A 14,652-nucleotide genomic window follows, 5' to 3' on the forward strand; every position below is an offset into this window, starting at 1 on the left:
GCGGCAACAGAAATAATACATCATCTGTGAAAATTTTAACTGTCGAGCATATAGAGCGAGCGAGAGACGGAAAGTGGAGTCTTAGTAATAGGGTCCCGTTTTTAACCTTTGGGGTACCCTAATGAAGATAATCGTCCCTCATTTAAAAAGAAGCTTCCGGCTTTTAAAAAACTTTCAACAAGTCATGGCCTATGACGTGACTTTGTAGTGTTTTCGTTGTGTCCGGTTAAAACAAGGGTCATAACACGGTCACGGTCGCACTGCCCTTGGTTAAACTACTGTGCAGGGACCTTACGCAGCGTACTACGTAGGCGAACAACACGCGAACGCGAAGCGAAGCGATACGGCGCGGGGTGAATCAATCCTTTGATACTTTGATACATAGAAGTGTCCTACGTGGGCGATCTCGTTGCGAACGCGAACGCCGAGGGACCGCCGCGCCGCGCCGCGCCTATTCGCGTTCGCGAGTTGTTCGCTTACGTAAGACGCTGCGTAAGCCAACATGCTAATCGTAGCCGTACACTGTTCCATATTAGTGCGACAGTGACAGTTGCGTTTCGTTCGCTATGGAGCGTAAACGATTGGCATGTTGGCTACGCACCCTGTGCATATACTGTGTTGAATTTGCCAAATCACGTAAAGCCTGACCAGGAATATATGATCACGCGCCATGTTGCGGAATCTCACTGGAACAAATTTTTTTATACTATACTGAACTGTCACCCTATACATTACGCTTGACGCTGACGCCGAGCGCCACACACTGGTTGTATCCACCAATGTATTGTTTGTTTGGGCTTACGAAAAAAATCTTATTCTATTCTATTCTATTCTAATGCGGTCGTCGTGAGCGTCGAGAATCAAGGCCATTGCCACATTGGGCTCGACCAAATGTATGAACGGCCTTGATTTGCCGTTGACGCCAGTCCGTGAGTCCGCTTGTGACCAGTCCAGGGATGACCACTCGATGACTCACCCTAGTATCGATCCTGAGCGGCTGGTGGCGCTCGGCGGTGAGGCGGATCTTCTTGAAGGGCGGCGGGTCCGCGGGCGGGGGGTGGTGCGCGGGCGGCGCGGGAGGTGGGAGGTACGCGGTGCCCAGTAACGACATGCGGGTGCCCGTGCGGTATTCGCCGACAGCGCCGCCGCCGCGGTAGTTGCTGTCCCTGGAACTGTTAAAGGTATTGTTAACATTTATATACAATAAATAAATATTTCGGGGAGGATCTTAGTGTAAGGCCTGAGTGGACGCTAGAAGCGAAGCGTTTGGCGGGGCGTGCAGCGTGGCGTCGGGCTCACAAAGTGATGTGAGCAGCGTGCACTAAGTCAGTTCCAATACGTTTTTATTTGTTTAACATGCACGCCGCACGCTCCGCTCCGCTGCACGCCTACTAGAACGTCCACTTACGGCCTCAGTGGCGAGCGTCCAGCATTGCGGGCAGCGTCTAAGTAATCCGAACAGCGCGCACTAAGACCGCACACACCACGCCCCGCTGCATGCCCCGCTTGAGCGTCCGCTCTCTACACTTAACACTTGGTCTTCGGTGGACGTTGTACGTTGCGTAAATTGTCCTATTGTATGGGAAGACGGTCACATATAGTTTCTAACATTACAACCGGTGTGTGCACCGGCGTGTCTACGCAGCGAACTGAACACGTGCTTTTACATATTTTGATTGGTCTTTAGCCTTACCACGAGCTTGTTACTGACATGACACTGATATATTCGCTAGCATGTGCGTAACTTACTTTCTATGCATCTTGCTCGTACTGGCATGGCATATTAGTGCGAACGAAAAGTATAGAAAGTAACCGAAGACAATATTATATAGAAAGTAAGTTACGAAGACGTTAGCGAATATGTCAGGCCAGTGACAAGCTCGTGGTAGCCGTTCTGGTCTTCGGGAGGCATTTTCGAGCGTGACAAACATGAACAATGACAACTTAAAATTCTTAATTAAGTATAAATAATAAATAAATAAATATTATAGGACATTCTTACACAGATTGACTAAGTCCCACAGTAAGCTCAAGAAGGCTTGTGTTGCGGATACTCAGATAACGATATATACATATAATAAATATATAAATACATAGAAAACACCCAAGTCTCAGGAACAAATATCTGTGCTCATCACACAAATAAATGCCCTTACCGGGATTTATTTATTTATTTAATCTTTATTGCACAAAAGAAAAACCTTACAGTACAAAAGGCGGACTTAATGCCATAAGGCCAGGACCGTCGGGGAATTTGTTGTTATTGTTATTTTTTCGACGACTGGTCTGGTCTGGCCTAGTGGGTAGTCACACAGGCAGGGTCACTACCCACTAGGCCAGACCAGTCGTCGAAACAATAACAATAAATTCAAACAATAACAGCTATTATAACATAACCTAAAAACTAGAGTATAGTTAACGCTATCTCTACTGAGCTCGTTCACTTACCTGTACTAACAATGGCATTCTGTTAAACAAAAGCCATTATTTCTTTTGTGTGAGCGCGTGGCCTTTGTGCCTGAGCGCGTGGCCATTGTGTGTGAGCCTCAGGCACAAAGGCCACGCGCTCACACAAAAGAAATAATGGCTTTTGTTTAACAGAATGCCATTGTTAGTACAGGTAAGTGAACGAGCTCAGTAGAGATAGCGTTAACTATACCTACAACTTTAAAAGGAATGTTGCGTTGCACTTACAGATGAGGCGGCTCGACAAAGTCAATCTCATTAATTAACTACCTCATTAAGCCGCGGAACAATGATTGCAGTAAATAGCAAAAACAATAAAAGTGTTAATAACGTAATCGTCGGAATTTCTGAGAAAACGCGGCCATTATTATTTCAGTCATTCAATTCTAGATTCAGATTAACTCGTCGTTATTGCGGTGTTAACAATTTGTTTGTTGGCAATATTTTATTCATTGAATCGTCAGTTTCTATTATGCGGGTAGGTGGTTATTCAAATTGACGACTGGTCTGGCCTAGTGGGTAGTGACACAAGCAGGGTCACTACCCACTAGCTTAGGCCAGACCAGTCGTTGAAACAATAACAATACATTCAAACAATAACAGCTTTATAACCTAAAAACTAGAGTACCTACAACTTTAAAAGGAATGTTGCGTTGCACTTACAGATGAGGCGGCTCGACAAAGTCAATCTCATTAATTAACTACCTCATTAAGCCGCGGAACAATGATTGCAGTAAATAGCAAAAAAAATAAAAGTGTTAATAACGTAATCGTCGGAATTTCTGAGAAAACGCGGCCATTATTATTTCAGTCATTAAATTCTAGATTCAGATTAACTCGTCGTTATTGCGGTGTTAACAATTTGTTTGTTGGCAATAATTTATTCATTGAATCGTCAGTTTCTATTATGCGGGTAGGTGGTTATTCAAATTGACGACTGGTCTGGCCTAGTGGGTAGTGACACAAGCAGGGTCACTACCCACTAGCTTAGGCCAGACCAGTCGTTGAAACAATAACAATAAATTCAAACAATAACAGCTTTATAACCTAAAAACTAGAGTACCTACAACTTTAAAAGGAATGTTGCGTTGCACCTACAGATGAGGCGGCTCGACAAAGTCAATCTCATTAATTAACTACCTCATTAAGCCGCGGAACAATGATTGCAGTAAATAGCAAAAACAATAAAAGTGTTAATAACGTAATCGTCGGAATTCCTGAGAAAACGCGACCATTATTATTTCAGTCATTAAATCATTCTAGATTCAGATTAACTCATCGTTATTGTGGTGTTAACAATTTGTTTGTTGGCAATAATTTATTCATTGAATCGTCAGTTTCTATTATGCGGGTAGGTGGTTATTCAAATTGAATTGGCACTCGGCAGGTTGGCGTTATCAAAATATGTATTTAAAATTGATATGTGCCTGTATTTATTATGCACAGCTAAATATTATTACATTCGTTGTCTTTTTTTTGGGTTAAATAATGTAATCGTTTCGTCACAGTTTCGTTCGTAAGAGCATAGAGTAACTTATACTAGAGCGGTACTGTCATAGTAAATTTTGTAACCCCAGTAAATTCACTGTCATCTGTCGACACACTTTAAAACTAAAAATAAATATTTATAAAGCTCTCCTAAATTGTTTAACTTATATATGAATGCACTTATCGAGGAGCTCAGCAGCATGCATGTTGGTTGCCGCATACAAGACACAAGTTTTAATAATATCAGTTATGCGGATGATATGGTGCTGTTGAGCCCCTCGGTAGGAGGGCTTAGGAAATTGCTAAAGGTATGTGAGCAATATGCTACTAGTCACGGCCTTAAATATAACTGTACGAAAAGTGAATTTATGCTCTTTAAGCCTAGTAATAGATGTGCAGATGACTTTCCTCCAGTATTGCTCAACGGCGTGCCTTTAAAACAGGTATCTCAATTTAAATACCTAGGGCATGTAGTGTGTGATAACATGAGGGATGATGAGGATATAAAGCGGGAGCGTAGGGCGTTAGCGACTAGAGCGAATATGCTGGCTCATAGGTTTAGGCGTTGCACCGTGCCAGTAAAAATAACCCTATTTCGAGCTTTTTGCACGACTTTTTATACATGTGCACTATGGACCAGCTATACGCAAAGGTCGCTAAGTGACCTGCGCGTCCAATATAACAATGCATTCAGGGCGCTGTTGCGGTTGCCTCGCTGGTGCAGCGCGTCCGGGATGTTCGCGGATGCGCGCGTGGACGGGTTTCCGGCCATCATGCGAGGGCGCTGCGCGGCCGCGCTACGGCGCCTGCGGGACAGCCGCAACAGTCTCCTAGAAGTTATAGCTGACAGGCTCGACAGTCAGCTTATCGTGCACTGGACCAGGGTGCACTCATTGGTAGCTGCGTACACATGAGTATGTAGCAGCCGATGAGTGTACCCTGGCTCCTGCCAAAATAGAAATCCAATAATAATAATAATAATATAAATAATTTAAGTTTAGTTGCTTAAGATAGTATTAAGTACTAACATGTATGGACCATTATGAAGTCTGAAATAAACGAATTTTATTTTATTTATTTTTTATTTTTTTTTATTTTATAAAAATACGATAAAATGTATTTAAATATGGATAAATGATTTTTTTTTATTTGCATTAATTATTTTTATGATTTTGACCCATGTTCTTTCACTGATATGCGTTAAAATTATAAATAACAAACGAAACCGTCAACGCCCTCTATACGAGTGTAGGCCAAAACTAGTGGCGCCCTCTGATCGAGAATCAAATTTTCGTGATTTTCGAGGCACGTTTTTTCCTTAGACTGTATCCATCTATTACGGAGTTATATCTATCTTTGGTAAGAGATAGAATTGTGGGTCAACTCTTTTCGTTGTCTTCTTTTTTGTCCCCAAAAAATGTGACGGAGTGGAGCTTATCGTATGGGATGAAATTCAGTTTTTTATTTTTCTCAAGAGAATTATAATCTACAGCTAGAAAGACATGCAACAGCACTCAACTTTATTTATTTGATAAAAGACAAAAATAGAAGCGTGACAGAGGTCGGAAACAAGACAACGAAAATAATTTTGATCATTGTAACAAAAATTATACAAATTTGTTCCAAATCTATCTTAAACTTGGAGCGAAGGTTAAGCATAGGAAGGTACAGTCTGTGTATAAAATATCGACACGGACAAAGCGCCAAAAACAGGTGTACACGACTTTATTGCCTTGACACTTTGGTAGCGCAAGTGCTTGAGTCCGCGTCCGCAGCAATGCCAATAGAATAAAGAATAAAGATCATTTATTTTCAGCTAAAAGTTACAGACATTCCAGGGGTCTCCGCACTAGGCAGTGCCTGTATCGCGGGGAACCAATTATAATTTAAATATCAGACTTTGTTACAATTAAAAACTATCATTTAGTAAATCAGTATCAATACTTCAACAATACAATAGTATAATAATATTTTTTCTGTATATTTGTGAAGTCCTAGCTAGCTCGGTTCTCCATACAAACGTAGTTACGCTCTCATTTTAAAACGACTAGCTAGATTGCTCTGAAATTTTGTACTTACAACAGGATAAGGTATATAGTTAATTAGTTTATGTAGCTTCAGATACCGATAGTTAAAAAATACAGCGAATTTAAGTTTTTCATACAAAACATGTTTTTGCTCTATTTCGTTTGCTTTATAAACTGGAGCTATTTAACTAATTACAGACCTAGATATACCTCATGCCATTGTATGTGCAAAGTTTCATTACAATCCAACACGTAGTTTTAAAATGATAACGAAACACCGTTTGTATGGGAAGGTGAAATCCGTCCAAGATTGCTGCGGACTCTTTATAGATATTTTTGGCGATTTATGCTGTAGATCTGCATATCACCTAAAAAACATACAAATATGTATATGCTTTAAATAAATGTCAATACGTCATCGGAAAGAAACTACAATTATCTATAGAAATAAATAGTTTTCTAAATTATTTTTCTGGTTTTCAGTCTGCCAAATTGGGAATCTATGTTCCCTCTCCCTTTTTGTCTAAACTCTGACCATGTGTGAAAATGTTTAACTGTATTATTGAAAAATTGGTGTTAAAAAACGATCATCGTTCATATTACAAATTACAAGGAACAGATACAAAAGGAAGTCATAATCCATACTAATATTATAAATGCGAAAGTCTGTCTGACTGTCTTTGTGTTCCCTCTTCACGCTTAAACCGCTGAACCGATTAAGATGAAATTTGGCATAGAGATAGGTTGAGTACTGAGAAGGACATAGGATAGTTTTTATCCCGAAAATCATCCCTTAAGAAAGTAAAAAGCGGGGTGGAATTGAGATAATTAACGAAGTGCCTGCTAATTTGTGTGCATAATATGCTCAAATTTAGATTGCTATGAGATTTTTTCCAGGCGCTATTCTTACTCTAGCTGCGGTTACTAAGTCCACGCAGACAGTCGCGGGAAAAAGCTAATAAAAAATAAAGTACACTAACTTTTCGATTTCATCCATTTATATTATTCGGCTTTGATTCACTTCCATTCTCGTAGCAGCAACAATAGCGATATTCTGTATACGTATAACTTGTGTAATATTGTCGCGACACATATTTTATTATTTTCCATCGCAAAACAACACGAAGCCACACAGATGTCAACGATTTTCTTTTAACTTTTTATTGTGTTTATGGCATCCGGTTATGTCAATTGTCTATGGTGACTGAGAGGTGAGAGACTGGTCAACGAATGAGGTTGAACTTTGGGTAAACAATTGGGTATCAAGTTGGTATCAAGCTGAACGCCTAGGAGGATATAACCAACGGAGACGCCTTGTCTGTAATTTGCTGTACAAAAAAGTCTACCAATTTTTGCGGGGGAGGGGAACGTCAAATGTATACGTAACGTCAAAATAGCCATGTCAGATAAACGTCAGTCCATACATTGTGTATGACCATTGGCCATGAAGTTATACCCGTGCCATTGACCGATTATTTTCGACAGAGGGGAACGCCTGTTAATGGCTACTCCGTTTGGTTTTATCCTCCTAGCTGAACGCAGATGGCGCAATCGAATAGGACCATCTCGGAGGACTATTATACTCAGACACACCTAGTTTGTCAGTAGAAAAAGGAGGCAATATTACAAAATGCAGGCGCAGGGTTGACCATGGTATAGTATCTCTGAAGAGGAGTAATGTAATGCTGATAATAATGCCATCTCTGGGTTATGCTGGACATATATTCCTCAGCCGTGGTGCCCTGCTGAGCTAAAAAGCGGTATCTCAATTGAAGATTGCATGCAAATAAGTACCTTAAATTAGAATCATAACGTTCCATTTCCAGTTCATTCGTTTTTGAGATACCGCCTTTAGCATAAGGAGGGCTGAGTGTGGCTAGATATCATTCTTGTGTGTAGATAGTAGAAAACAAAATATACCAAAACAAATATTTAAGCAGGTAACTTAATCGTATTTAATTAAATCTAGAAGAACATATTTGAATAAAAAATGTTTTGATAGTGTTACTAACCTTACGTTGCAAATGAACTAGGAAACAAAATAAATTTGAAACGTAAAAGTAGTTTTTTTAATATGTAGTGCAAACACCGTACAATGACAGACTGACGTATTTAGACGAATAAAAAAACCAAATGACGTTTGGTTTGACGGGAAATTTTGAAATTATTTCTAAGTTGTTTTTTAATATAAATTCCGTTTAAACATATTTTTGGTCAGATTTATGTTAAGATATTAACAAACAGCGTTTCTTTATATCACAACCAACCTTGTAAGTTGTGTTGAGTTGTGCTCTTACTCATTCAACCAAACCAACGCAGGCAAGATGAAAAGCAATGCCGGCCGGGCCGCGCCGAATCTGTGTACCTTCTTGTATGTACATCGGCATAAGGGCAAGGTAAGTAAATTTTCGAGTTTATAATATATATATACCTCCTGAACATTTATTTATTATTTCATCTTTATCAAAAGCTTTGATAGAGGCTTCGGGTAAAGCATATTTATGAAATGTTGGCGATGGAACATGGAACATTGTAACATTTCAAATAACAGCCGTTGAACTAGCACCATTCTTAGTGCCCGTAAGGCCCGTCCTACACGTTGCTCTGATTATCATAATTAAGATACTATTTTCCGTGCCTAGGTCTTAATCTGATAAATCAACTACAACCTGCCAAAATTAGAAAGACATACATCTACTGATAAAATCCAACCACAATACGTTACCTTTGTCGACATTTTACATGAATAATATCCCGATTCACTGATTTCTTGTTACCTAACATTAAATGTGACAATAGCACACCCTTAAAATGCATGCTCAACACTTGTCCTGTTTCGCTGTAAAATAACCTTTTTATACTTTTGATAACATCTTAACTGTTAATATATTTTCAGGTATTAAAAAGCTTTCAGAATAAAGTTGCGACACGGCAGGTATCGTGCTTTTCTTCGATAAGTTTTTCGATGTTGTCAATGGCAATTTCAGTGAACCTAAAAAAGGAAAATCTACCTAATCTAATGCGCTGTAACACCCAGATCACCGCACCACAAATTGTGGATAAAAAGCTTGAATGTTCTCAAAACTATGAAATATGCGACAAAAATGGATCTAAATTAAATCAAAAAAAGTTGGATCAAACTATTGAAGCTTTCCAAGTTATTTGGGATCAAGAAGAAGAAATGAATTAGGTTGCCTCTAATTATTGTTTAAAACATAGTCAGGAAATAAATTGTTACATACTTGCTGTTAAGTTATTTTCACGGAAGTGCGCTTAAAGCGTCGCTGTATTTGCATGTGTCTTAGTTACTTGGAATGGAACGTATGTAAATAAGTAGGTACTTATAAATAATATATTGTACTTGATTCAACATAAGTTTTCATTTATTTATTCTGAAAAACTGATTTATGTAGTTTTCTAAGCAAATGGAAATTGGTACGACAAAGATTACTACATAAATCAGTTTCCAATATTAAAGTTGTTACATGTAGGTAAAGAACCCATAAGTACGTGTGTGTGTGTGTGTGTATGTGTGTGTGTGTGTGTGTGTGTGTGTGTGTGTACATGTGTGCGTGTTTACTGCATATACAGTCTCATTAGTTGAGAGCAGGACCGCTAGGGGCAGCACTAGTAGAGACGTGAACGTGAAATGTCCGAGAGTTTCTTATCTATTACAGTAATAACATATACTAATCTATGGGGTTGACTTCCCATAGAAAATTTGAATTACACGATTTTTTCTCCTATTACCTTCTATGATTAAGGACCTTTGATTTTAACACAGATAATACAAAAAAGTGAACAAGTTAAATTAAAACGCGGAACGAATGAACGATCCGCGTAACTCACGCTGCTGCGTCTGACGTTTGATAGATGGCGCTCGTGAGTTGAGCTGAGCGGGAAAAGGGTAAAAGGCCAAGGCCGCTACCACTGCTACCAACTGCGCGGAACGCGCTTAGTTTTTTAACCGACTACGCAGAGCTAAAGTTGGACACTACTTTTTTTTAATATTGGATATATTTATCTTATTTCTAAGACTTGGAATCACAATATCTCTCATTCCTAATAGGAGAAACAGTGTCCCAATATGTTTATTTCGATGTAAGTATAATGGTAATGTAATAGAGGAGTCGAAAAATGTGTAAAAATTTTGATACTTTTTTTACATATTTAGAACCGAAGGAGCTCGTGGTTCTGAGTATAAATAACATAAACAATCACAATTCACAAATAATAAAAAAGCTACAATGACTGATAAGCGAACGAACGCAATCGAATAGATAAGAAATACTTATTGTATTTACATTATCGTTATTTATCGGTAAATCGCACTTTAGATAATAATGAGCGTCGTAAAATTCGTAAACATGACGTTAAGGAACGTAGAGACATAAACTTATTTCATGAAATACGCTGAATTATTTCTAGAGGTAAATAAAAAACCGGCCAAGTGCGAGTCGGACTCGCGCACGTAGGGTTCCGTAACATTATGCAAAAAACAGCAAAAAAAATCACGTTTGTTGTATGGGAGCCCCACTTAAATATTTATTTTATTCTGTTTTTAGTATTTGTTGTTATAGCGGCAACAGAAATACATCATCTGTGAAAATTTCAACTGTCTAGCTATCACGGTTCATGAGATACAGCCTGGTGACAGACAGACAGACGGACAGACGGACGGACAGACGGACAGCGGAGTCTTAGTAATAGGGTCCGTTTTTACCCTTTGGGTACGGAACCCTAAAAAGAGGGCCCGAAAGGATTAAAGCCCACATTTTGTTTTCATTGACGTTTTTTTCTACTGACAGACAGAGAAACAGCGGAGTCTTAGTAATAGGGAGCTGTTTAGTTCAGTATGGTATGATCTACATAAGTAGATATTCACCCCTCAGAGTATGGACAGACTGAGAAATAATAAAATCACCCTATAATATCCTCAATGTAAATATTTCTTTAGTATATAGAATCACCGTATATTATATAAAAGTTGCGCTCAATAAACTGAAGCACTATATATTTCAATTAAATTATCCGCACTAGCCAATAAGAGTAACCCCAGTAATGTGCATCACTTGTGCGCGTACTCTCAATTTATTTGTAACTCCGTACGAGAAAATACAATTTTTTACAATATGTGCCAAGTTTACGTTTTATTTTTACATTCTTACGTGTAACGGAAATAGCCCGCATGAGCGCAATTCGAGATATCTTGGACGTAAATTGTAAACGGCATCGAGATTTTTTGCACTTTTTGTTTTTATAAAAATTACAACATAGTCTGCCCTCGCGAATATACAAAAATACGTTAATATATATTACACCATCGTTGCTACTCATACTCATACATATATCATCGCCTTATTTGTAACCCCAGGGTAACAGACGTTCTAAATCATGGCCATCATGGGAATCATAACTTTACGCCCAAACATAAGTATAAGGAGTATAAGTATGTTGCTAGAGTTACCAAGATAAGTCAACGATTTTGCACATCAAGCACATGCAGTGCAAGTGTTATTTTAAACGTCAAACTACCATGAAATTATGACGTATAAAATAACACTTGCACTGCGTGTGCTATCAAAATCATTGCAGACTTATCACGGTCCAACTTTATAGTCATTGATGAAATAAATTCTTCAAACAACTTTTTTTTTACAAACAACCGCAACTGAAATGTATTAAATAATATTAAAATTCAACGCTAATTTTCCAAGTATCTAAAAAGCACGTTTTTGAATAAGCACATGGCGCCACAAAACGCGTCATCGAGCCACGTAACTGTCACTAAAAATAACCATTTCTCATATTTTCTTGGCATAGATTCAGCCCTTAAAAAAGCCCTCGTTGGAAATGAAATAAATTAAGATTACCAACGCGGAAACGTTTATGTCGATCGTCTAGTTGTCTCTGGTTTGGCGCCAACTTTCTATGTTGGTATGCCTGCGTAATTCATGGAATGAGACCGTTATGTTGGCGCCAAAACTTGTTTTGTTGTCAATGTTGTCATAGGAATAATGTGTTGACATTTGAGTGTGGGTGTGTGGAATAATAAAGTGGACTGTTTCATGTCCATTAGGGACTATGGGAATTTACGCTCCTAGATAAGATAAGATATATTTATTTGCAAAAATGTAGTGGTAAACAAAGAGTATAATAATATATGGTGGTAAACATAGTTGGACAGTCCTAGGACAGACTAGTCCAAATGTATTGCATACCTGGTTACTATTTGATAGGTAAGATTGCATTTTTTTTTGTTAAATATCAAATATTCTAATTGCATATACTTATGAAAGTTAAGATTCAGTTCCATATGTGGTATTTTCTATAAAAAGGGACCTTATTGTCGATGGCGCTTACGCCATTATTAACGATGCTCCGATATAAATACAATGCCGCGCGACGCTGTGCGGCGTTAGCGTCATCGACAATAAGGTCCGTTTTCATAGAAAATGCCCCATATATTCCCACGATTTCAAACAGCCCCCACATGTCCAAAGTCTCAACCTCAAGTTCGATAATAAGTAAATAAATAAAATGAATAAATATTATGGGACAAACAAATCGATCTGGTCCCACAGTAAGCCCAATACGGGACAGGACCTCCTACTTCGTACTCTTCGTGGGCAGGCAAGCAGGGAGGGCGATAATACAGTTTCAAATTACGATTTGCTATTCTCATTGTTATTATTACTATAGAGACGAAATACCAAACAATGAAATTGTCGCAATCACAACCCACGCGACGAAAACGTCGTAAGTGCTGAAAAAAAAATCATGGCGCTTACGCGTTTAGGTCGCGAGATTCACGCTCCGCTTTTGTGGTTTGATGCCAAAACGGCAGAAACTCATGGCGCAAAATACTGGTTCTCAATGCCGGTTCTATACGTTATAATAATAGTTCAATGGCTATTCTATAGGTACCAATTACTGTCAGATAAGCTGATTTTAATTACTGCAACCTAATCACAGTAATCACCATACATTACAACTGAAGCTTGACGTCAAACGATAAGAACTATTTTCCCATAACAAGTTGATCAAGCCTAAGGGTCAAGCCAATTTACAAAAGGACTTATGTGACATGAATTTTATATGAAACTTCGTCATTTTGTTAAGATAAATGTGGAGCAGAAACAATGAGGCATGGGAATTCTTTTTGCAAGATAACATTTTTATGCTTAATAGCATAAAGACATAAGGTAATATAACACTTATTTTCATTCTCAACCATAACTCTATCAAGTCACGGTTAAATTTCAAATGAACATTCTTGATAATTAGAACTTTTTGCAAGTAAATTATCGTATATTATGTGAACATTGTTAAATACGATACGTGGGTTTAGATTTCACCCGATGTGCTTGAAGTCGTATATAGCATTATCATGTTTCACGTGTTTTTAGTTTGATAGAAATTTCCTGGTATAAAAACAGATGTGATACTTCAGATATCCACGGAACCAGACCGTTTAAAAGGCGGGGGCGGTTGCGGTTAACAGCTATTGATTGACCAGATCAAATCTGTACGAGCCTTTGAACAACTTTGCAAGAATGACTCGGCTCGGAAAGGCTCGGGCCTGGAAGACTTCCTACGGCGACAACAGATTCACAGTTTGCCGTTGAAGCCAGGGCTGAGAGCAGTGAGCATTTGAGTAGCGACATAGTGTAAATGCATTCCTGCTCGAGCTGCTGATACTGTTCAAGGTTGCCGTCACAGGCTGCGGGCGGTTGTCAAAAGACAACCTAGGGCAGCGTGAAGAGCATGAGCGTTGGTAGCCTAGCGGTGAAAGGTTGCGACTTTCAGTCCGGAGGTCGCTGGTGATGGGGGCGGATGAGTTTAGATCTTTCTTATGTATAATATGTAATTTGATATTTACCAGTCGCTATTCAGTGAAGGAAAACAGCGTGAGGAAACCAGACTAATCCCAATAGGACCTAGTTTTCCCTCTGGGTTGGAATTGGAAGTACTGGGAAGGTCAGATGACAGTTCAGACAGTTGCTTTCGCAAAATACTAGCGTCTACGCCAAATATTTAATAATACTCCCATGAGCCGTGGCAAAAAGCCGGGACAACGTTATTAGGAAGATGATAGTGATGAAGGGCATCAGCAAAGTTATCTGAAAAAGAGCGCAGCTGACCCATATCCGCAGTCGCAGCGCCGGGTAGGTACTGCAGGGGACAGGGCTACCCCGCCAGTGATCTAACTCCCTGTTTCCTGGCGCGGGGCTACACCTCAGCGGCTACCCGCCTGTGATCTAATTAATTGCCCAACGGACTGTAAACATGGTGTAGTACCTGAAGGAGAGCGCAGCCGACCCATATCCGGGCTGGTGGAGCCGCAGCGCGGGGTACTGCGGAGGGTAGGGCGCCGCGGGGGCGCGGGGCTGCACCACCGCCCCCGCGGCCGGCTTCCCGCCGAACGCCAGCGCGCCGTGCCCGTGATCAGACTGCCCGGGCCTGGAACAAAAGAGAACAAGGTCAATGGAGAACCAGTAACACCAACAAGTGTAAGGTCTGGTCTGAGGCACTTCATAGAAAGTGGGCCCAAGCTGGAATAAATTACAGCATGGTTTCTCAAACTTATGATCCTACTACCTATTCAATTTGACTGCGAACTTTCACAAGTTTTTCCAGAACCTTTTTTTAAAACAGCAATCACAAAATT

General features: G+C 39.5%; 1 protein-coding gene across 1 annotated transcript in view; it reads right to left on the reverse strand.

The window, feature by feature from the left end:
* The window catches only part of LOC134749961 (bromodomain-containing protein 4-like), a 107,441-nt gene that overhangs the window by 57,917 nt on the left and 34,872 nt on the right, over positions 1–14,652 (reverse strand). The window contains exons 2-3 of the mRNA XM_063684999.1: positions 14,283–14,444; positions 977–1,172 (exon numbers count right to left, since the gene is read on the reverse strand). Coding sequence (XP_063541069.1) covers positions 977–1,172; positions 14,283–14,444 — 358 coding nt within the window. The remainder of the gene's footprint in view (positions 1–976; positions 1,173–14,282; positions 14,445–14,652) is intronic.

Source organism: Cydia strobilella, chromosome 19, assembly GCF_947568885.1.
Source record: "Cydia strobilella chromosome 19, ilCydStro3.1, whole genome shotgun sequence".
Taxonomy (NCBI): Eukaryota; Metazoa; Arthropoda; class Insecta; order Lepidoptera; family Tortricidae; genus Cydia; species Cydia strobilella.